Source organism: Aptenodytes patagonicus, chromosome 22 (assembly GCF_965638725.1).
Source record: "Aptenodytes patagonicus chromosome 22, bAptPat1.pri.cur, whole genome shotgun sequence".
In the NCBI taxonomy this organism is placed as follows: domain Eukaryota; kingdom Metazoa; phylum Chordata; class Aves; order Sphenisciformes; family Spheniscidae; genus Aptenodytes; species Aptenodytes patagonicus.
The window spans coordinates 8,281,811-8,305,532 of NC_134970.1; the positions used below are offsets into that span (position 1 = coordinate 8,281,811).

General features: G+C 56.0%; 2 protein-coding genes across 2 annotated transcripts in view; both read right to left on the bottom strand.

The window, feature by feature from the left end:
* Positions 1-4,327: 4,327 nt before the first annotated feature.
* Positions 4,328-10,063, bottom strand: LOC143170232 (sperm-associated antigen 4 protein-like). The gene is made up of 10 exons (XM_076358331.1): positions 9,937-10,063; positions 9,100-9,167; positions 8,428-8,489; positions 8,186-8,226; positions 7,838-7,931; positions 7,162-7,246; positions 6,481-6,593; positions 5,712-5,879; positions 5,219-5,351; positions 4,328-4,458 (listed from the first exon to the last, which is right to left on the bottom strand). The coding sequence occupies exons 2-10, from the start codon at positions 9,158-9,160 to the stop codon at positions 4,328-4,330; spliced, it is 888 nt and encodes a 295-aa protein (XP_076214446.1). The 5' UTR covers positions 9,161-9,167; positions 9,937-10,063.
* A 228-nt stretch (positions 10,064-10,291) lies between these two features.
* Positions 10,292-23,722, bottom strand: part of LOC143170233 (maestro heat-like repeat-containing protein family member 2B) — a 30,886-nt gene continuing 17,455 nt past the window's right edge. Inside the window, exons 30-33 of the mRNA XM_076358332.1 lie at positions 23,344-23,537; positions 22,586-22,723; positions 22,312-22,423; positions 10,292-10,378 (exon numbers count right to left, since the gene is read on the bottom strand). Coding sequence (XP_076214447.1) covers positions 10,292-10,378; positions 22,312-22,423; positions 22,586-22,723; positions 23,344-23,537 — 531 coding nt within the window. The remainder of the gene's footprint in view (positions 10,379-22,311; positions 22,424-22,585; positions 22,724-23,343; positions 23,538-23,722) is intronic.

A 23,722-nucleotide genomic window follows, 5' to 3' on the forward strand; every position in this document is an offset into this window, starting at 1 on the left:
GGGGAAAGCAGACCTCTATTACGAGTGTGGGTCCCAGGGATGGCCAGTGTCCATGAGAATATGTGAAGCAGTCCTTACAGCTTGCCCACAGCGTTGGATAAGGCCAACCACCCAAATCAAGCTCCAGCCCAGCGTAGCAAACAAGGCAAGGCTCTTTGGAGCACCTAGCAAATGGATTATATTGGTCCTTTGCGGCCATCCCATGGGAAGAAATACATCTTGGTAGGAGTAGAGGTGGTGTCAGGACTGACCATGGCTACAGCTGTTAGCACCGCCACCGGAGATCGGACGGTCCAAGCGTTAAGAAAGTGGTTTAGTATTTTACACACCCCCGTGTGTATCATCAAAGTGATAATGGGTCACATTTTACGGCCACAGTGGTGCAAGACTGGGCTTGCGGGGAAGGCGTCAAATGGGTGTTCCATACACCATATTATCCTCAGGCTAACGGTATAGTCGAACGAACCAATGGTTTGATTAAAAGACATGCCGATGTCTGATGCCACAACTGGGACATATGATTACCACGGGCGGTCTTTATTGTTAACAGCCGCTGGGGAAGTTATGGAAACCCCAGAATTCGAGCATTTTGCACTATAAGACTGTTAACGGGTGACGACCCCTATACTGGGCGATACAAAAGGACCAGTTCCCACCACGGACGGACGTGGACCAACCTGTAATGGTGAAGCTACCCTCCATTGGCATTGTACCCCTGACCCTGGCAAAAACCAGAGGCTTATATGCCTGGGAACTCTGGACGGGAGCAGAAAACCCCACCATATTAGTGCTCGGTGGATAATCCCTGACTTCTAACCCTGAAGCCCGGTTTCAGGCCCGAGGCCCAGCTCTGTGTTTTCTTACAGGACGATGGAAAAGCAGTCTGCTTTGGTGCTCGTACTGGCAATGGTGACAGTGACCAATGGAAACAACCAGGACCTGGACAGCAATATGGTAGCAAAACGATAGTGGGATTTGCCCGAATGATGAATTTAACCTCTGTAACGGTTTGCCTGCCCACACCCAAGTCAGCAGAAGACCCTTTACCAATTTTTGTGCAGGACATGAACATATCGCTAGCCCTCGAGCTCACGTGGGAGCAATAATATATAATTAATAATAATTATAGTAGGAGCTTTAGGGAGATCGAGGGAAGAGGCTGTACTTATATTGTCTACAGTTGGTAGCCGGGCACAGTAAATGCTAGTTTGGTATGGAATGCCAGATGTGATTATGTTCTTCAACCTACCCATGAGGCCACGGGCTGGAGCTGGAATGGCACTACACTATGCCCCGAAATTCCATGGGGAGCTACCAAATATAGTGTCTGCTGGAGCACCGATGACCTCTCCCTACAATATACAAAACCACTGAATGCCTCATGGTGCATCAAACACCCTGAAAAGGATAATAACGAATGTCCCAGCGTGTGTAATCGAAATTCATGGGACTGCCCCCTCAACTGCACGTGGGCTAGACACACTTATGCGCCCAGCTGGTACCGGGAAAAGGTATTCCTGGTAGGGAAATCTCCGCTCTGGAACTGTCAGGCAGAGATCAGGTGCAAAGACATAGATGAAATGCCACCGTTACGGCTATATCCTCCTGCTCAGGAAGCTTTAATACAGGGCTGCCTATGTAGCACTACCAGTTACTTGTGGCCCTCTGCCCTAGACTGTAGTAAGAAAGATTACTGTCGTCCCCTTACTACCGTGCCAGGTTCATGCCAAACATCCTTTGTCCCTGCACCTCCTAACTTAGCGTGGGCATGTTCTGACGGCCACACATATTCCCGATTCTACGCAACCATCCCAGGACTAGCCTGCACATTAGCCGTGTTCTCTCTGTGTCCCATTTATTGGGAAGGATCCATGCCACGTAAGTGGTGGGATGACAGCCCAAGGGGCTTGCGGGGGGAATGGCGGGAAGCCTCAACACAAACAGGATGGTGGCTGGAATCAGGTTTTGGGATGGGAATTGCTCCGGTACGGAACCGGCAGGCTATTCTGGAACTGGGCCTGCAGCTGTCAGCCTTGGCCAACGCCACGTCTGATAGTTTGGGGCTATTAGATAATCAACCACAACATACCAGTAGAACGCCTATTCAAAACCGAGCCGTATTAGATCTGATGCTGTTAAAGAAGAAAGGTGTCTGTGGAATCCTGAGCCTATCGGAAAATGAGTGCTATGTCCACATCCTGAACATGTCGGTACCCTTTCAAGACCAGATCAACAAAATGAAAAAAAGTAGCAAAGGACTCAGAGGCAAGTGTTGCTGCACTAGGGACTAATTGGTTGGGGAAAGTTTTTGGTATGTTTGGGTTTTCTTTGTCAGGATGGCTAGCCAGTCCTCTCCAATCTCTGATAATGCTTGTAGTTGTGATTGTTGTGATTTGTATTGTTATAAAAGGTGTTAAGCGCGCAATAACGAAAACTGTATTAGCCATGGAGTATACTCCCTCAAAATCTATTCGTATAATTGATGTTCCAGTACGACCTTAAACAACTGAGAAATGATGATTCACAGTGAGCACTGAACTCACCAAGACTGCGCTCCCTTTTAACTTTGGAGGCAAGAGGTGACTGTACCACCACTCCAGGGAAACCAGTCGAAACGTGACTGTGGTCACGGGTTGGATTGTGTGGCAGGTGCACCCGCCCTGACAAAGACTGGGGGCATTAAGACCACTGCGTCCTTACTTTTCACGCCCTTACGTTCACGCCTTTAAGGTGGTGAGTGCTGACCATCACGTACACACCTTGGGCCAGTAATTACCGTCACGTATACACCTCGGGCGAGGAGAAAGCAAGTTAAGGCCCTCAGCCAATTCGAATTGACCACAGATCAGATTCGGCTAGGGTATAAATGGAGCCCCACCGGAGGGCAAGTTGAGCCGGTCCTCCTCGGAGCAGCGGGTCTGCAGTCAGGGACTCTCCCCTTGGGTCGGGACGCCACCCAAGGAAACTCCTCGAGGTTGAGAGCCCTCATCTTATAGCTGAGTGATTGTGCACATTTTGGATCCGCATTTCTAAAGCCGGCTGTGCAGTATTAATCCCTCCTACGCCATCCTGAACCTGTGGTTTACTGATGTTGTCGGAGTGTTGACGCCTCATTTCTAGTTAGTTTTCTGCTAAACAATTTTGGTTAAAATAAAGTTTATTTTTCAATCTATCACCCGCCTAATTGGATGACATGAGCCTCCGCGACAGTCTGGCTGCCCGGGATGTCCTTAATGGAGAAGATGCTATACCCCGGTTATGAGGTCCATGACAGCAACAGCGGGAGGGAAAACCACAGTGTTGCAACATGCAGCACCCGGGGGACCAAAGAGCCTAGCCTTAGTGTTAGATGGTGGAGGAACACCCCAAGGGCTGCAGAACTGGTCAGCCTTCCTGGGAACCCCAGAGACGCTGGTCCGTCAAAAGGAAAGACGGGTCAGGGTCGTCCAAATGCCAAAGGGAGGTCAGAATAACAAGGGGTGAAAATTCCCCGTCGACACTAATCAATGTGACACAAAAGGACCTCCCAACAGAGAGTAGCAAGATCTAGGACGGGGACATTCCTGGGGTGAGGCATGGGGTTTCCGACAGGCCAGTCAGACAGGCTCCCCACACCCGTTTTACAGAAACTACGGGTTAACCGACAAACCGACAGCCTGGGTGCTGGGAAGGTGCCAGGCCAAATTGTTCCATCTGCTCCTCCGGCCCCACTATCGGGAAAGTAAGGGAGGAGCTCCCCACCCCCGGCCCTGGGAGCCCCAAAGAGTTGTCCCAAGGCTTGTTGCTCGCCCCGCAACCCGCGCCTGCAGGCTGCCCAGTTGCCGTGGCAGCGGGGTAGCAGTGGGGCGGGGCCAGAGAAGGGCGCTGCAGTGGCTGGCGGGAGGCCCTGCCTGTCACCGCCTGGCGGGCGCCATTGGCTGAGAAGCCAGGAAGAAGGTGGGCGGGCTCCTGGGAAAGCTCCTGCGGCGCCTGCTGTGGCGGCGGGTGGCAGTCTCCCTGTTGTAAACTGAAGCCGGGCCCTTCTGCGTGCCCTAGGCTGGTGCCACTTGCGGAGCCTCCCGGGGCGGCGGGAGAAGGAGCGGTGCCAGGCTGGGCCTCTCCTCTCTAGATTAAATCTTAGGAACGCTTACTATCTCCCTCATTTTTAAGAAAAAATTAAGTAGAAGTTCTAACATTTTCCACATGCGCCCGGCCTCCCCTCAATGGATCTTCTTGCGCACCCCACTTTGGAGACCAATCCTCTACACCGATCCGAATTGCCACATCTTTCCCCACACACACGCTTTTTCTTCTTTATTATGTTTGTCCCTCTTCTTTTCCTCTGGTTTCAGTCCAGGCTTTCTGGTTTGCCATCTTCCCATGAACCTGCACTCGATAAATGCAGGTGTACGCTGGGTTTCCCCAGTTGCTCTTCACAAGAAGTTTGACGTATGAAAAGGCTCTGGGAAGCGGCGCGTTCTGTGAAGGAAAGAGGGAAAAGGAAACGGGGGGTGTTATGAGCGACAATGCAATCAATGTTTCTCCCCCTGCCAGTCCTGCTCCTGCTGAGGAACAAGCTCCTGAAAGTGGGTGGGAGCGGCTGTGGAAATCTGAGGCTCGCTGCTGGTAGCGGGTCTGCTGGGGAGGCTGGGGACACGGGAAGGGGGAAGGCACCTGGCATCCTCTGCATGCCGGCCCGGCTGGGGCTCAGTCTCCCTGCCCTCTGCCCCTTCCCTCTGTTGCTTGCTCTGTGCTGACAGAGAGGCCGGGGAGGTGCTCCTATGCGTGGGGCAGCTGGTGTGCAACCCCACCGAGCTCCCGCTGTCTGCTCTGCCTGCTTTCCTCCTGGCAGGCGTGAGAGCACCAGGAGAGAAGGGGCATGCGATGTTGGGAGGAGAGGACGCTGGCCAGCCTGCCAGCAGGCCACAGGATGGAGCGACGGTGCTGCCCAATGGCTTTCGCCGCCAGGCGTCCCTGTTTCTCCACGGCACAAAGACGTTGCTCGGGTGGAGTGGCTGCGTGTGCAGCTGGCTCTGCTGAAGGCAGTGGGTCCAGCCGGGGAATCTCTCGGGACTTGTGCTCCCACGGGCCTGACCCTGCCCTCGCTATCCTTTTGCTACCACCACCGTGTGCTACTCAGCCCTCCCAAGCCCGCCAGGTCTCTCTCGGCGGTGGTCTGGGCCCCTCTGCCCAGGGAGAAAGCATTCACGCTCTTCCTGCCATGGACTTGCAGGCAAACCTCTTTGGCTCCCTGGCATCTTGCCCCCGCGCGTGGACCGTACCTTCAGAGGGAAGGTCTGAATGAGCTCTTTCGCCACGTTGTACGTGAATGTCCCAAGGAGAGTCTCCTCTTCTCCGTCCGCGTCTACTCCCTCAGGGGCAAAGCACAAGGAGAGCAGCTCAGACTCGTCCCGACAAAGAGGCAACGTACGCGCTGCATCAGCCCTGTTATCTACCCACCCTCTCCTGGGGCTCTAGCAGCAGTCTAGCACTGGTTACGGTGGAGCTGAGTCTCTGCCTTGAGTTTTGGTCAAGAACCCTGAGGTGCTTGGCCAGAACAAGCCTTAAGAGGGATGAAACCTCTAGAGCCCTTCAAGTACCCTGCTAGCGCACCGCAGTGCTCAGGAGAGAGCAGGGCACAAACCTCAGAGGATGCACAAAAGCGAGCAAGACCCTGTCACGGCTTTCCCCCCGGGCCAGATCCCCGCCAGAAGCGCCCAGCAGAGACTTACAAAGACAGCGACGTCTCTGGGGGCGCTGATGACGGTCCCAGATGGAGAGACTTCTTTGGCAATGTGCTGCACAGTGACGGCAGTGAGATGGACTTGTGCTGGCAACCTGATGACCACCTGGCCCTGATGCCCTTGTAAAGGCCAGCAGTTTCCTGGGGAAACATCCGGCTGCAACCAGAACGCGAGAGCAATGAAGTGTGAGGGAGTGTTGGGGCCAACACAACTGCCCATGCAGCTTGAAGCGTAGGCGCCGGTGTGTCTGTGGTGCCTCGAAAATGAGGCGCATGTGAGGAAATGGACAGAAGCAGGAGGCCTTCTTCCCTGCCTGACAAAGGGGGCTCTCAGTATTACGGAGCAGAGGAGAATAGCGGTTATGAAACCATCCTAGTCAGGGGCCTAGCAGAAACACGTCTCTGCCCAGTGGCTCTGCAGGGCACACCCCCGGCTCCCGCCTCCCACCCCCAAAAAGGTGCTGTTAGGGATGAGCACGGAAACGGGGTCACCAGGGAGAAAGTCTTTCACCCAGCTGTGGCAGAGGACTGTAGGCAAGATGCAGCGGCTCGGCTCAGCTCAGCTCCGTTCCCCTCCTGAGGGGAACCACTGATTTCTAGCAAGCCCAGCCCTGTGTTAGAGCTTTGGTTTCAGGAACCTGATCAACACTGCGGGCTTGAGCAGTACCACTGGACTGAGGGGAGAGCCCCTGAGGTCGGCCCCTAACTTCACAGGAAGGAAGGAAGGAAACCGGCACCGATGATTTCTGCTACGATACCTGCAAAATAGTATCAGGAGGGTTGGCAGTGCGAAAGAACCATAAAACCCTGCAGCCCCAATTCTCTTTGCAGCTGTAGGTCTCGGAAGTTCTCTGCACGTCGATGGTGGCACCTGTAAGGAAGGGAGAGCACGTGACTGCAAGAGGCCACAGACTAGGAGGACTTGGTGCTCAGACACTATTTCTGATGTTGCGGGCCAGCTCCACGTCTGTCAGTCCTGTCCTCATCACCACGCTGGTGGGGGTGCCCAGCTGTTCAGGGGAATGATGGCAGCCACGTGCCTGGTGGCTGCTTCTCTCACAGTGCCACGAGGAGAAGGTCTGAGGGTTCTCGGAGACAGCAGGCACCCATGTGAATGACAGCAGACCGAAGCTGAGGGCTTGCTGCATGGGCAGCAAAGGACGGCCCAGCCATTCCCTTTTCAAATGCAGTGGAGAGGAAGAGAGCCCCTCCATCAGCACAGGAACACGTGCGGGGGCAGTGCCAGAGGCAGCCCTGCGAAGGCCAAGGGCAGGACTGGGAGGGAGTCTGAGAGCGCCACTCTGCCACAGCCTTGCTCTTGGACCCCATGAAGCGTTTAAGCTCCCCCACTTTGGAGAGCAGCGCCTGGAGCGCAGGCTCCTTTGGGGAGTGCTACAGACAAGCGCAGGCCAAGGAGACTGGGCTGCTTGTGTCCATACCAGAGCTTTTCAGGGCCCAGTCAGACATCTGGACGTAGACTTCCGAAGCCATCTCGGACGCCGCCTGGTTCACTTTCTGAACTTCCTGGGCATGCCATAAACAAACACAGAAAAGGATCACATCAGCGGGCAGTTCGGCATGGCTACTAGCGTCCGCAGAGGCAAAGGGTCAGTGTCAGAAATGCAAGGCAAGCCCAGTCTCAAGTCCACAGAGCTGCAAGACTCTCTGCTGCTGACGTGAGCCATGAGGACTGAGGAACCGTATCTGTGTCCACGGCCACGACCATGGCCCCGAGGTGGGTTGACGAGGGTCCCCACACCCTCCTCCCCACCTTCCACGCTCTCCAGGTCAGCTGGGAGATGGGCTCAGGCCCTGCCAGCGATGGCTGGCGCCGTGAGCGTGCCTGGGTCTCACCACTGCCTCAGGGGCCTGGCCAGAGCAGCCAGAGGTGTCGGCATGCCAAGGGAAGGCTGTCGGGAGTCCTCCGCTGCCTGAAGCAGCTCGGTTAAACTGGGGCTGGAGGAGGGCCTGTGCAGCGCAGAAGCTGAGCCAGCAAGCCCCTGGGGCAAAGGCTGGGTTGCGGCGGTCAGCAGTCCGGCCCCACCAACAACCCCAAGGAGTGCTTTCTCGGGGGTTCTGCCCAGCCAAGCCTCCTTCCCCAAAATGCAGGATCACCTTCACACTGCTGAGCTCCGCCCTCAGTTGAGCCACCTCCTCCAGCAGAAGCTGCATCTTTTGGGTTTGCTCCGCCAACAAAGCGCTCGAGTGCCTGCAGGAACAGGAAAGCAGATCTTGTCAGAGAGCGGCCCATCCCCTCTGGGGAGCACCTGAGCTCAGCAAGGAGGAGAGACACATGTGCTTTCCCTGCTTTGCGAGTGCTTCCCTTCCGCACCAGGTTGAGCAAAAGGCAAAGGCAGGAGGGAAGTACGGGAGCCCTGGCTGTTAGGAAAACGAGTGCAGGTAGCACGAGGTCGGCTGAGGCTTCTGCACCGAACCAATTCCAGCTCAGGAAACATCTCTTACCGCAGGGTCTTGAGGTCTGCTGCAGACACCCTTGTCAGCTCCTGAAAGGGAAAAACGCTCCATTAGAGCATCCGCTACCAGAGCCGCCGGGGCTTCCCAGGAGAGGGTTCCCTAGGAAGAGACGGCAAAAGCTGCTGCTTCTTTGGGTCACCCTGCGTGGAAGCAGAAGAGCCCGTGATTTATCCAGCCACTGTCAGCCACGCTCCGTTGCCGGAGGTGCCTGTCCCACAAGAGTCACCGACCTCTCTCAGTCCCTTTGCCGGCATTGTCCACGCTGGCAGCGAGGTCCCGCAGTAAACACCAGCTGCAATTCACATCACCAAGAGACAGTTATTTTACTGGGGTTGCTAGCGATCCCTGCAGTCGCGTTGTCTCCTCCCTGTTGCCTTGGGGGTGGGGCAGCAGGTTAGCTGAGGAGGTGGGGAACGTGGGGGCGCAGAGAGAGGACGCGCCTCCGACCGGGAGCCATCAGCCCCGGCTTGAGGGGACTGCGCAGCCGTGATCTTCAGGTGTGCTCGCTGCCCCAGAGCTATTCCCCATTTCCCCTCACTGCTTCAGTGAGCACCGAGACCAGGCTGCATGGGCTAGGAGAGGTACCTCTCCATCGGTCCCCCTGCACGGCCCCTCCCCCCTGGGAATCCCCAGTTCAGGCTTGGAAATACCTACGCCCTTCGCTCACAGACTTGCAGACTACGCAAGCCATTTGGTCCAGTGGCCAGAGCAGCAGCATGGCTGGGAGACTACCAGTCTTACTGCTAGTCCGAAAGCCAGTCCCACTCAAGGACATACTCGGGAAGCACTTGGGCCACGGGAGTTTCCGCACATACTGGCCCAAAAGGAAAGCTGGCCAGCTGAAAGCTGGCATCCAGCACAGCCAGGCTGTCGCCCTCAGATGTTTGCTCACGAAAACTCACCAAGAGCCACTGGGAGCAACAAGAAGAAGACTTTCAAGAACCTCTTCTTCTGGAGGGCCATCTTTTGCCTGAAAAAGAGGGAGTCCTGTGGCTGTCAACGAACCAAGTCGTGGGCAAACCCTTTCACGGGTGGATTTCCCTTTTCAGGCCAGAAAGCCACCGTTTTGGAAGCCTGCTGCTGACAGAGAGCTGACAGAGCAGCACACAGGAGGAACACGATTTCTGTCCACGCCATTCAACACTGCCGGCAGATCTTCCCCAAAGGAAGAGCTCCAGGAGCACCTTCCAAAAGGGAATGAAAACTATCCAGGGAAGTCAAGAGGTCGAGCAAATGAAGACTGCTTTTCAGCAGTCTTTCTGGTGTGGACCTTGCTCTCTCTTTGGCTGAGAAAGCAGGCCTGTTCTCACTTGCCATCACACAGATCTCTCTTGGGGGTGTTTTTCCGCACAGCTGGGAAGCGCAGGAGCCTTGTCTGGCTTTCCTCCCAGAGCCCTCCCAGACCTGCACCTCCAGACTCTCCCTTGCCAGAGCCGGGGGAAACCCTTCCCCTGCGGAGGCTTGGCTCTGCACCCGAGCGTCTGGCTACGTGGCAGTTTGTCCTACCGCAGCCAAAGTCTGGGGCTCCGGCAAATGCGTGGGAGTGAGACTTCCGAGGGGCTTTGCTCTTGGCTCTCCCTGAGAATGGCCACAGCACGAGCAGCGCCCGAGCTTTGGTGCCCGAGTGGGAGCCCCCTGCTGCTGGCTGGGGAACACCCTCTGCTCTCCCCTTTGCTTGCACCGGCCCTCACACATCCCCTTTCTCCCCCCTGTCCACAGCAGAAACAAGTAGTACGTACACGGCGAAGATGCACGTGCTCAGCAGATGTCTCCACAGAGAGACAAGGGCACCTGCCAGATGGCAAGTAAGGCTGAAGACTGTCCCTGGGCAAAGAAACGAGAGAAAAGTTAGGCCCGTCTCTTGAGGTCTCTTCTCCAGGATGCCCAGCCACACGTTTCAGCTCCCTGTGGGGAGGCGGGCACCGAGTCCTACACACTCTCCCTCCCTGGGCCAAAGAGCAGGGCAGCCTGCACTTCTCCTGCCACTTGTGACATTTGGCCAGAGCTCTGGCACAGCGCAGCTCTCCAAGTTCACCCCAGAGGACTTCACAGCAAGCAGCAGTGCTGAACTTACTTGCAATTTCTGTGGCCTCGTCACGCCACTTGGCAGGCCCTTGAGAGGCTGAGCCGGCGGTTGACATCGAAGACAGTTCCACCAGCTCCACCTCCATGCAGAGGTTCCTGTGGGAGGAAAAAGACAAATGCCGGTTGCCCACTGTCCCCACGCTGCAGGAGCCGAGGTGGGCAGAGGTAGCCTGAGCGGAGGCCCTTGCCAGAGGATGGGCCGTTCCAGCAGCAGCGAGAGAGGGCAGCACAGCTGGGCTGCTTCCAGGGGTTCCCCCCGCCTTTCCCCATCCTTTGCTTTACAGGCCCACAGTGGGAGAAGAGGAAGCGAGCTGGCAGCAGCGGTCCCCTGCCTCGGGAAGCCCACCCGGCAGCACAGCCCAATTCTCACCCTGTCCCTCCCTGCTCCCTGGCCCCTGGCGCCATCCTGCCCCTCGGCAGGCACCTCTCAGTGGCCGTTCGGGGAGGGGGCACAGGCTGCTGTCCCCCACCGCAGCCCCCCACCTCTTCCCTGGGCGCTGATGGTCTCCCGACCCCTCTTCTCCCCGCTCAGCTGCCCCCCTCAGCCAGGCAGGACTGTGCCTCAACGTCCCAAGGGGGCCAGTCCCAGGTCCCAGGGGCTTGGACTCCCCGCGCAGCAAAATCTCCCCGTGCAGCAGGGCTGGGCTCCGACCCCTGCAGCACGAGGCTACCGCCTCCCCAAAAGGCCCTGCTGCACACTGGCTTTTGGCCGGGAGAGCGAGCCAGGCTTTCAGCCGAGACCCATCCCCACAGAAGGGGGGCTTCGCAAGCCACGGGGCTCTTCTTCAGCAAACCTCTGTTGGCTTCCCCATGCTGCTGCGCACCCCACTGACCGTGTTACACCACGTCCGTGCTACCACCCCAACATGACGCCCTGGGCAGGAGCAGCCCGTTTCGTACCTACTCGTCTGGCAGCGGCTCGGCCCCGCTGCCTCCCCTGCTGGCTGTTGGTTAGCCTTGTTCCCCAAGGAGCCTTTGGAGGCCCCTTGGCATCTTCTCTGGGGGCCCTTTCTCCTCGCCATCTCTGGGCAAAGACAGGCTCCCCGCTCAGCTCTTCCCCCTCAGCCGCAGCAGTGTGGCCTGCCCAGGCAAAAACAGCTCCGGCAGCAGCCCCACGCCGCCCCCCCCAGCAGGAGCGCGCCTGCCCAGGGCAACAGCCACACAGCAGCTGTGGGCTCCTTCCCCACGCGCCACAGGGCTGTGCAGGCAGCCAGCTCTGACCTCACAGCGGCGGCTCTGACATCACATTGGGGCTCCCCAGGGCTGAGTAGGGCGGGGAGACCCTGTGGGCTCCCCTGGGGCAAGACGGCTGCCGCCCTTCCAGGCGGCGGAACCCCATGCCTGTGGGCTCCCGAACCCTGCCACGCTCCCGTGCCGGGCAGCTGCCTGGCCTGGCCTGGCCTGCCGGGCAGGGTTCCAGCTCTCCTGGGCATACCCGGGAAACAAGAAAGGGTGCTGGAAAGGGGGCTTTGCTCCCGCCCCATGGGACAGCTGCTTCCGTCAGTGTTTCTCCTCTTGCAACTGTTTCGTACGCCAGGAAGAAAAACCCAGTAGCCCAGACGTGCTGTCAGGGGCCCAGGGGTACGTCTGGTTAACAAAGACCATTTTTTTCTCACCCGTGCTGATTCTGCCTTGACTTCCCTAGTTTGAATGGAAGTGTACCCCTTCCTTGTCTTACAGTGGCCTGCAGGGTCCAGGAAGGTCCCTGCACAGGGGCATAGGCTGCGCTGCGGGCACTGGGCAGCACGGCCCATAGCAGGGTCCCAGCATGGCAGGATGGGGACACAGGGCATATGGAGCGCAGCCCCACATGTCCCACCTCACTGGCCAGTGGGTGCCCCACGCTGGCGCAGGGCCAAGCTGTGCTGGGGCGGTGCGGGGCTCTGCAGCTTCCCAGCCATGCCACCCGCTTTTGCAGGGGAGCACAAGATGCCCGTTTCCTCATGGGCAGCCCAGGCCTGCCCGGACCCCTGGCCCCCCCCCCAGTGCAGTGGGCCGTCCAGGCAGCAGAGCTGCCGGTGCCATTGATGGGCAGCCGGGGCCTTGGCATCAAAGGGCGCCTGGGGGGCTTGCGGCAGGCTGGGCGGCTCTTGCACTCGTGGGACAGGGTGGTCTTTGGGTGTGATCCTGTGGGTAGGAACGGGCTTCCCTTGTCCAACGCTGGAAGGGGGGTTCCTCTGGGAGCAGGCAGTGACGGCAGTATCCTGCCTGGGGCTGGGCCCCTCAGGCTCCACACCGACATGGAGGGGCTCTGTCTCCCAAGGTGACCTGTGGGCAACTGCCAAGGGCCACAGTGCCCCCTCCTCCTCCACAAGATGCACAAGACACCACAACAGCTCCTCTGGGCTGACCTAGAGACCCCAGTGGCTTCTCTGGGATGACCCAGCAACCCTGCTAACCTCGCATGAGAACTTCAATAGCATCCTGGGACGCCCACTCACCAGCCCCATCTCTCAGCAACCCCTTGGGATCCTCCAAAAACCCCCAGGGAATGCTCCTGCTAGCCTGACCCCCTCCCAGTACTACATGCTGTTAGACAGCTGCCAGGAACACAGGGTTCTAACCCCTCCCATCCCTGGAATGCTCCGGATGGGCTTTCCGAGTGGACAGCAAGACTGGCTGCCCGGGATGTCCTTAATGGAGAAGGCGCTATACCCCCGGTTATGAGGTCCATGCCAGCAAGAGCGGGAGGGAAAACCACACTGTTGCAACATGCAGCACCCGGGGCACCAAAGAGCCTAGCCTTGGTGTTAGATGGTGAAGCCCATGACAGGAACACCCCAAGGGCTGCAGAACTGGACAGCCTTTCTAGGAACCCCCTATTGCCTCCTCTGGCCTCCTGTTACCTTCTCCTCCTCCTCCTCCTCCTCCTCCTCTTGTCTCCTGTTGCCTCCTCCTGCTGTTGCCTCCTTTTACCTCCTTTTGTCTCCTCCTCCTCTTGCCTCTTGTTGCCTGCTGTTGCCTCCCTTTCTTCCTCTTCTTCCTCCTCTTTCTCGTCCTCTGTCTCCTCTTCCACTGCCTCCACCTTCTCCTCCTCCTCCCGTTTCTTCCAGCTGACTCCTTTTGCCTCTTTCTCCTGTTGCCTCCTGATGCTTCCTGTTGCCTTTTTCTCTTCCTCTTCTTCCTCCTCCTCTGCCTCCCCCTCTTATGCCTCCTATTCCTCCTCCTCCTCGTCTTCCTCCTGGGGCCTTCTCCTCTTTCTCTTCCTCCTCCTCCTCTTGTTTCATAGAATCATAGAATCACAGAGTGGTTTGGGTTGGAAGGGACCTTTAAAGGTCATCTAGTCCAACCGCCCTGCAATGAGCAGGGACATCTTCAGCTAGATCAGGTTGCTCAAAGCCCCGTTGAACCTGACCTTGAATGTCTCCAGGGATGAGGCATCTACAGCCTCTCTGGGAAACCTGTGCCAGTGTTTCACCACCCTCGTGGCAAAAAATTTCTTCCTTATATCTAGTCTGAATCTACCCTCTTTTAGTTTAAAGCCATCCCCCCTTGTCCTGTTGCTACAGGCCCTGTTAAAAAGTCTGTCCCCATCTTTCTTATAAGCCCCCTTTAAGTACTGAAAGGCCGCAACAAGGTCTCCCTGGAGCCGTCTCTTCTCCAGGCTGAACAACCCCAACTCTCTCAGTCTGTCCTCACAGCAGAGGTGTTCCATCCCTCTGATCATTTTTGTGGCCTCCTCTGGACCCGCTCCAGCAGGTCACTGTCTTTCTTGTGCTGAGGACTCCAGAGCTGGATGCCGTACTCCAGGTGGGGTCTCACCAGAGCGGAGTAGAGGGGCAGAATTATTTCCCTCCACCTGCTGGCCACGCTTATTTTTTTATGCAGCCCAGGATACGGTTGGCTTTCTGGGCTGCAAGTGCACGTTGTCGGCTCATGTCCAGCTTTTCATCCACCAGTACCCCCAAGTCCTTCTCGGCAGGGCTGCTCTCCATCCCTTCATCCCCCAGCCTGTATTGATACTGGCGGTTGCCCCAACCCAGGTGCAGGACCTTCCACTTGGTCTTGTTGAACCTCATGAGGTTCACGAGGACCCACTTCTCAAGCTTGTCCAGGTCCCTCTGAATGGCATCCCATCCCTCAGGTGTGTCAACTGCGCCACTCAGCTTGGTGTCATCTGCAAATTTGCTGAAGGTGCACTCGATCCCGCTGTCTATGTCATTGACGAAGACATTAAACAGTACTGGTCCCAATATGGGCTCCTGAGGGACGCCACTCGTCCCACTGATCTCCATCCGGACATCGAGCCGTTGACCACTACCCTCTGGATGCGACCATCCAGCCAATTCCTTATCCACCGAATAGTCCATCCATCAAATCCATATCTCTCCGATTTAGAGAGAAGGATGTTGTGGGGGACCATGTGAAAAGCCTTACGGAAGTCCACATAGATGACATCAGTAGCTCTTCCCTCGTCCACGGATGTAGTCAGTCCATCATAGAAGGCCACTAGGTTGGTCAGGCAAGACTTGCCCTTGGTGAAGCCTCCTGATGCCTCCTGTTGCCTCCAACTCCTCCTCCTCCTCCTGTTTCCTCCTGTGTTTTCTGTTTTGGCTTCCAGACCAAAGTTCCCAACACTGAGAAGGATCAGGAGGACGTGGTCATCTTGTTGACGGGGGAGTTTTACAAGCAGCGGAGATCTGCCTGAAGGTCAAAACCAGTGGCTGGAGATGAGGAAAGGACAATGCAGAGAGACCAGAAGAGGGGAGAGGAGCACAGTGTGCTGGGCGAGCATCTCTGTATCCTCATTGACGGGAGATGCCAGAGTGGACCCAGAACGTGGTTCCCTGAGACCATGTAGCAGCCTACAGCAGAGTGGCCAGGAGAGGACTGCCGGGGAAGAGCTTGAGAAGCCAGGGGATGTGCCATACGGCAGTCAGTCCAATGGCAGGAGGCAGGTTATCCAGTCCTTTGTGTTGGGCCCAAAATCTGAAGCCTGAGGTGTAACATCCTGTACTGGATCGTGGTAGTTAGCATTGATCATCCAGCTGATCAAAACCAGACCCTTTCTCCAGCTGTTGGCAGCAGTGGGAAAACAGAGGTTCAGAAGACACTGCTTTTTGAATCCTAACCCAGACCAGAAGGCCTGTCATGGTACCTGTGTCACCTTTAACTGCAGTTTTCACGTCTTTGAGAGAAGAGGCGTTTGGCTGCCAGTTTATAGTACTAACTGTTTTGCAGATTAAACATAATTTGCAAGCATGGAAGCGAACTGGACATGGACAAGCAAATGCTTCAGGCAACTGCAAAGTAGAGATGGGGGCAGTCTGTAATAGTTCCGTCAGGATCAAAAGCTAAAGGATGTTTCTATTCGAAGAGGCATGTCTGTTGGGAGCTCTGGTCTCCAAAATGCCAAACCCCTGTGTCTTAAACATTGGTCATCCCTGAGGGTTTTTTTTTCTGCTACTTCCTAACACAGTTTCTCTGGGTTTTTGTTTCTTCGGGTTTTAATCTCCGGTAGGGGTACAAGCTCAGTTCCACCAAACCACTTGGAAACCTGCCACTGGCCCACCTTCTGCTGGGGGCCAAGCCAAAGGGATGAAGCCTCGTGCTCCTACCAAGCCCAAAGCAAAGTTAAAGCACTGAGAAGTTCCCCCAGTCAGCCCTCAGCCAGAGTGCAGTTATTTAAGCTGCGATGAGGTGGAAGAGACTGGAAATCAATTCATCGACAGGAGACAATGGAAGAAGGTGCAGTGTATGTGGCACCTGGGATCAACTGATACCCTCAGTTTCATACCTGGATAAGTACTGTATTTGCACATTGACTAAGCCCCGGGCCAGAGCAGAAATTCTTCTTACTAAACCTGGGTGCCTGTCGCAGATGGCGTGAGAGTGCACTTCACTGGTAAGCGAGAGAAGCAACAATACACTTTATTGATAGAAAACAGTGAGTTAAAGTGTGAGTTAATGAAGTTCAATGGTAAACGTGACAGTGATTTAACAAGATTCGATGGCAAGGTACACTTGATTATTTACTGCATAGAGGACAGGGTCAGACAAAACTGCCAGGGAGACCCTCCCGTTGAGTCGTGAGGTTCAGAAAGGACCCCCTTGCTTTCTAAACTCCTTCTCAGAGAGGAGTCTGGGTGCGGCTGGATGCAAACGTAGTCCCAGACTCGGTCAACGGTTTATGTCTAAAGGATTATATATGCGCAACCGATCCTTTATATCACTTAGCTAAGATTTCAAAGTTTAGCGTGCTATGAGTCACTTACCAAGGATCTGTTGCGGCAAGGAACCTCTCAACCTCGAGGAGTAACCTTGAGAGGCGTCCTTACTCAAGGGGAGATCCCGCCGTGCAGGAGAGCTCAACGGGCCCTGGGCTGTCCACTATTTATGGAGTAAGATGATTGACTTACAGTCGTATTTGCATATCAGCAAGTCGTTTGGGTCACTGCTCCAGGCAGCCCTTGGCCACTGTGTTGCCACCCATTCCCGAAGTCCAGCATAAGCTGGATGCAGCCACAACGACCCCCACTGGTGGTCGTTGCTTACGCGGGGGGGTGGGTGGGGTGGGGGGAGCACGCCGCCACAAAGGGTTGTAAAGCTGCTGCCTTAGCCGCACCGTCAGCAAGATTGTTTCCTTCAGTCAGGTCAGAAGTATCTCGCTGGTGGGCTTTATGGTGTAATACTGCTACTTGTTTTGTTTTTTCTAGAGCATGTAGAAGATCCAAAACTTTGTTCTCGATGTGCTGTTTTGTGTCGCGCTGATGGTTAGAAACTCTCTTTCTTTCCAGGCGGCTTATGGACATCTTTCAATTCTTGGGGTATCGCTTGGAAGTCCTCAGCCATCGTTATCTGAGCAATGACTTCTGGCAGTTCCAACGCTATGCCCCTGTTTTCAAACATAACTCCTGCCTGCAATTTTTCCAGTAAATCCCTCCCCAATAAATTAATTGGACTGCCTTCCATTATCACAAACTGAGGGTATAATGCATGTGGGCCAACTTCTACTAATAAAGGGATTGTTATCCCCAGTGTCACCGGGTGCCCCTCGGTTCCCTGCACTTGTACTTTCTCCTGACTTAATTCACCTCAGTATTGATTTAGCATAGGGTCGGTTGCACCCGTGTCTATCAGAAATTCTAAAGTGTGATTACTGACTTTTATCACGACTTGAGCACGATCTCCTACCAGTGGTTCGCACGCCGCAAGGGTTACAGGCTCTCCCACCTCCGGTCATTGTTGAGAGTCGTGCTGAGGGAATTCTGCCAGCTCCTCAACCTTTTCGCTGCTTGGCGGCTTCCAAACAGGGGGATTCCCACCCAAATCCTCTGGTCATTCGTGGCCAAAATGGACAATCTCTCTTCCAGTGGCCTGGTTTCTTACAGCGTGCGCAACGACTTGGGTCCAGTTGTCCTCTTCTCATTGCTTCTGCTGTTCCCACACCCCTTCTCCTATTCCTTCATCTTCCTCTCGTCAGCGGGATTCCTCCCATCGCTACTGCCAACATACTCACTTCCTCTCACTTTCTTCTTTCCGTTTCTTTCTTTGGTCTTTATGAGCTACCGTCATATACATACGCTGCCGGAGACAATATCTTTTGTGGATTTTTTTTCCCCCTGCCATCCTGGAGCGTGCTTCACAAAGTATTTATGAATGTCTGGGGCTGCCTGTTGGACAAATGCACTCACTGCCAATTCGTCATTAAAGTCACCTTCCGTCCTTCCTCCGTATCGCAACAATGCTTGCCGCAAGCGACTCCCGAAGTCGCTCGGGTGTTCCTCTGATCTTTGCCTCACTTCCCGAACTCTTTCCCAGTTGACACCGGTTTGTCCTGCAGCCTTTATTGCCAGGACCAGATTATGGCAAGCTGTTTCACAGGCAGCTCGGTCATTTGCATTCTTATAATCCCAATTAGGGTCCACGCTTGGCCAAGGCTGTCTGTTTCCATCACGACTTGCTAATTCTCTCTCTTTTTCCCAAATCCGATCTCTATCTCCCAACCAAAATATTTGCTGCAACGGCACTTGAACATCCCTCCAAGAGGGGTGATGTCCCTCTATTATTGTAGAGAAGAGTTGGGCAACCTTTTCTGGGTCCTCACGTACCCAGGGCATCTGTTGCGCCCCTTGAGTCAAATCTCCTGGAGCCCATGGCTGATAAACATAGGCATGTAATATTGGAGGGGGTGGTTTCTGTCCTGCTGCCACAGGCATTCCTGCAGCCGGACTAGCCACTAGCTAGCTCATAGGAGCTTGCAAAGCAGGAGCGTGATTTTCAGGAGGAAGCGGCGGGTACAGCATAAGGGTCTGAGGAGTAGCAGGAGCAGGTGCAGGGTGAAGCAGAGCGAGGGTAGGGTTTAGACTTTGAGTCTCCCGGCATTGGGTGCGTTATCATCTGTCTTACCTTAGCCAAATCCCCGTATCCGCCTGGTTGTTTAAAAGCCCAGTTATCCCAGACAAAGCAGTAGTTCATTTGCTAAGAGCAGTAGTTCATTTGCTAAGGTTTCTGATCCTCCAAGCGTTGATGCAGGAAAGTCAGCTTGCTCATATCAGACGAACCTTCCAGGGGCCACTGCTCGAACGGCATCTCCTCCCGAGTTTCAGCTGGCCCCTCATCCTGGCAGAGAACTATGGCTCGAGCTTTCGAGCTTTAGTGAGTCCTGAAGTACCATCAGTTTTCTTCCAGTTTTGCAGAATTTCTGCCAGCGGCGAACCCCGTTTTTCCTTACCTATTGAACCCCCCATGACTTACGCTGCCCCCGGTTTCAGTACCTTCCCGGTGAACACGGACCCCGCAAGGACAATGGGGTGAACTCACCCAGCGCCAGCTGTGTTGTATGTGGTAGCTACACTCACCAGGTCGGAAACCCACAGAGTCCCACCTGGGTCGCCAAATCGTTAGCAAAAAGGACTTGCTCACATTTTCTTCTTTTCCCCTAGCTTGTGCACAGGTACCGGAAAGAAGGCAGCAGAAGTACACACTAGCTTTTATTGCCGGCATTAAGGTGCCTCTCGGCTGGGAGCCCAAAGGGACCCCATGTTACACTTCATTCCTTATATACAGTTTTAAGACTACTCAGATATTCATTTTTACAGTTTACATAACCTATTGGCTTTGGCCATGACACCGCTTGTTACCATGCGCTTTTGAGTATTTCTTCACGCGACCCCCCGTGCAAGCGTGCTTAATGCATACTTATTAGCAGAGTTTGCACTATTTTGTTGCAACTTTGCCACTTTCAGCCGGTTTGGTCTGGTTTCTTCTACGAGCAGACCCTCTTGCACAGGGCAGGTCACTGTCGGTCAAGTTCTCTTGCGCAGGTCTTGGAAGCCATCTTCACGTTGGAGCTTTTTCTTATGTAACAGCCTCCATGGTCTGTCCAGCTCCCTTAGGAAAAGGCTCCTTGGCTGGCACCTCCCCCTGGGGAGAGGAACTGTCCCTCAAGTCCAAGTGCTGCCTAGGGCTGCCTCTGCCTTCTACTGAGGCTCCCGGAGTGACCCTTGGAGGAGTTGTACATGTCTGTGGTGGGGACATCTGTCCATGAGAGCTCCTCAGCAGAGGGTCCCCTTCCATCCCATGGTGATCTGGGAAGCCGAGTCACCAGAGGCAGGGCTTGCTTTGGTCTTGCTTGCAGAGCTTGAGCTTGGACACCTCTCCAACCTCGATTGTTCCAGTATCATCCCTCTCGCCGCGCCTGCCCTCTTGATGCAGCTAAGGATGTCATTCTCTAGCCTGAGGAGCCAAAAAGGGCCGACCCCAACTCTCCTCCCTCCTCTGCCAGGCCCAGCCTTGGAAACCAGCTGGTAGCATCAAGGAGCTGTATCAAAGGGTGGGAAGTTTAGGCAAAGGAGCGTGGGGAGGCATGGCCCTAGTTCTGGCTGGGCTCTGAGACAGCATTCCCAGAAAAAGTCATGGACATCCCTCCCCACAGCCTTCCCTCCCTCCCTCCCTGACTAAGTCAGGCAGCCCCAGCTCCAGCTGTGCTCCTCTGGCCCCAGCTGTGCTCTGCCCCTGGCCTTTCACCTTGGGGTGCAAGGCGTGGGGAAGCCCCCGTGCGTCCCAGAGCCTTCCTTCAGCCCTTGGATGAGCAAACTTCCCCTCTCACCCCTCCTTCCTTGCTGGAAAGCCCTCACCCGTCTCTGCTCCTTGGGGCTCAGGGTGGCGGGGTCAGACCGTGGTGGGAAGGCAGGGAAATCTGTTGGCCATTGGGGGGGCACCACAACTGAAGTGGGGTTTGTCCTGGCCTCTGGAGGGATTTTTGATTGAAGTTTTGAGAGCAGCAACAGGGACAGCCACACGTGAGCGAGCCGCCCGGGGTGCCTGTTCTGCTCCCAGAGCAGGCAACGTCCCACAGCCCAATCTCTGGGTCCCAGCACCCCAAGAGCCTGGGCCCCCCCAGCCCTCCATGCACAGGGAGTGCCTGGGGACCCCTCACCTCCCACAGAGGTGGTGTGGCACAATGGGTCAGTGCAGCCTGGCCGTGCCCTGGGAGACCACGGCCACAGGATTGGGGCCATGCTGGCCTGGGGCCCCTGGGGTCACGGGGCCCCTGGGAGCTCCCGGCCAGCATCACAGGCTTCCCTCCAGCCCCCCACCCGGCCCAGAGCTTGTTCCTCTCCCAGGAGCGGGGCGGGAGGGGGCTGCTTGGGGGAAGCGAGGTGTCAAGAGTTATGCTTGTGTTTGCTCAGAGGAGACTATGCTCTGTAAACAGCCTGTCTTCAGCAGCTGTTGTGGTTGCTGTTGCTGTTGTTACCGCTGTCAGGAGAGCTAATAAAGCAGGCTAGCAGGCAGAGCTCGGCCCCTTCGAGCTATTGCCTCCTGGAGCCTTCCCAGTCCACAGTTTCATCGCTTCTCCTGGCCTGGCCTGACATGAGAAACCTCCCCCAAAGACATTTCTCTCCAGGGACTCCACTCTGCAGGGACCTCTCTCCCCATGTCTCTGGCTTCTTGGTCCTTTGCTTTCTTTCAGGAGATGCCGCTGAACAAACGTGCCTGGTCCGTGCGAGCAGCAAGTCGGGGGGAAATAGGAGTTACTGGCAGGGCTGAGAAGCTCTGTGGGGTTGGGAGGAGGCTGAGACCATTTGAGGGGAGTGCAAAGCCCGATGTGCAAGGAGCCAGGACTCACACGTGCCTGGGACCGACCCCCTGCAGCGGTGGGGCAAGACGGGTCCCTCTGAGCCCACGTCATACAAATGCCTGCCGCTGGAGCACCTCCAGCTCAGCCGCTTGCCCCGTGCCTGGCACACTCAGCTCCCAGGACTGCCGGAGCCCTCAGCACTGCAGGTGCCCGGGGCAACCCCCGGCCCCGGCCCCTTGGCCCTTGCTGGTGCCCCTTCCACAGCAGGACCCCCTCTCAGCGTGGTGTTCAACCCAGGAAGGGGCTCGACTCCCTCTTACAGCTCCATCCTCACCTCTGTCAAGGAACATGACTGTGCAAGGCGGGAGCACGGGTTGTGTTTGAGCAAACTTTGCGGAGTCTTCAGTTTGGATCACACATATGGTGTGGGACCCCCGGGACAGGGGACCAGAGGCTCGCAAGGGCTCGCAGCGGGGCCGGTGTGCACAACAGCCTGAGGGTCGAAACCACATCTCTGCTGGTGGGCTCCCTGTGTGGAGAGACCTGTGTGGAGACCCCTGCTCTGGGGTCTGTCCCGGCGTGACTCTGTTATCCCCAGCCCGGGAAGATCTGAGAGGGGCCACGCAGCTGGCAGCCCCCAGCCTCTGTGTAACCCACACGTCCCACCAACCACGAGGATGCCATCAGGGAAAAAAAAGATATGCTTCCCCCTAGGCATTTTGTGATGAGCTTTATTTAATTAACTCCTTGGTGCTGGCTGCGGCCAGGTATTGCAGAGGGACTCTTCCAGTGCCTGCCTCACGCATGGCTCCTTGCCGTACTGCCGTCCCGAGAGAGCTGGAATGACACAGGCAGTGCCATGGGGACCTGGTCCCAGCCGGGCGTTCCCCTGACCGCCCCACTGCAGGGACCCTTTCCCCAGGGATCTTCCCACAAAAAAAGACATCCCAAGCAGCAGTATCTCAGTAAAACCCCTCTGAACCCTTCCTCCCCCCCGCCACCTTACCTCAGCAAAGAAAGCTCTAGCTGTCACCTGCAGGTTAACTGAGCGGGAACCCAGCCATGGCAAGAGGCTCTGCACCAGACAGGGTGATGCGAGCCCAGCCTGGAGCAGGACGCTGCACAAGGGAGCACAAGCAAGGGACACAGAGTTACCCAGGACGGCCACAGGCCAGGTCTCCAAAATTCACTTGCACTGATGCAGGCACTATTCTTCAGCTGAGGACGTCCCCCCAGGCATGCCAGAAGGGTCCCAGCAGCCATTTCCCTGGGGCTCTTACCTGGTCAGGAGACACACCCCCTCAGGGTGAGCCAGGGGGTCTTCCAGGCGAGCCCACACTGCCCGATTCATGAGCAGCCGCATCCATTTGTCTGCCATGCATCTGCCTAGCACCAGCTCTAAAGCCAAAAGGAAAAGCCTGGCAAAAGAAACAAAACACAAAACAAATAAAAACACAGTCAAACAAAACAAAGCCAATCAAAAAACCAGCACCACCACAAAACCAAAGAAATCTCAAATCACAACAGATCAGGGGAAGATTTATCTTTAGCAGAGCTAACTACCCCTGAAATGATGCTCCATAGCCTTCAAGACTGCAGCTAACGGCACTGGCATTTTCTTTGTGCCCCAAACCCACTGAAGCAGAAGAAAACCCACGTCCCTAGACTGACTCCATGCTCGATAACCAAGGCAACACCTAATACCTCTTCCCACCAGCATTTTGCGAAGAATGACACCAGCGCCCGTGAGAGCCATGCTCCCCACAGCGCGGGTCTGTTGAAGGAGTGCAATGCTATCGTGCATGCAAGGGTATGCAGGAGGCAAGATGACAGCCGTCCGCAGTACGAGCCGCGTAAGACCTTCTTGCCTGGGAGCTGGAATTTCTCCATGAAGGAGCAGAAGTAAAACCAACCACGACGACCGGTTTGCACATCTAGGAAGCGGGGCAGGCAAAGTGCTCCCACAGCCCCACGAACGCACATGTCTTGGAAAGGGGAACTGAAGCCAACCCCTCCGCCGGCCCCTTCAGCTCCTTACCTGCAGGGCTTCTCCTCAAGGACCCGGCCCTCGAGGAACAGCCTTCTCCAGCTGCTCACGGGGGAAAGCAGCCTCTCCTCGCCCAGCGTTTCACTGACCCACCTCAGGAGGCTGGGAAGGAGGTGGGGAAGCAGTTGCTTGAGCTCCTCTGTGCTCCTCAGAGCAAGCACCACCTCGGAGATGGCACGGGTGATCTACAGAGAAACATGACCAAGAACCACCTGTTCAGGCAGGGCCTCTTCCCACCAGCCGGGTTCCCCGGCCTGCCTGGGGCGGGGGGGTTACTCGCCACAATTGTCACTTCTGTGACAGCCCTGTGGCTCAGGAGCACAAAACTGTCCCGGCTCCCCACACTCCTTGAGGCCGGCCCAGCACAGCA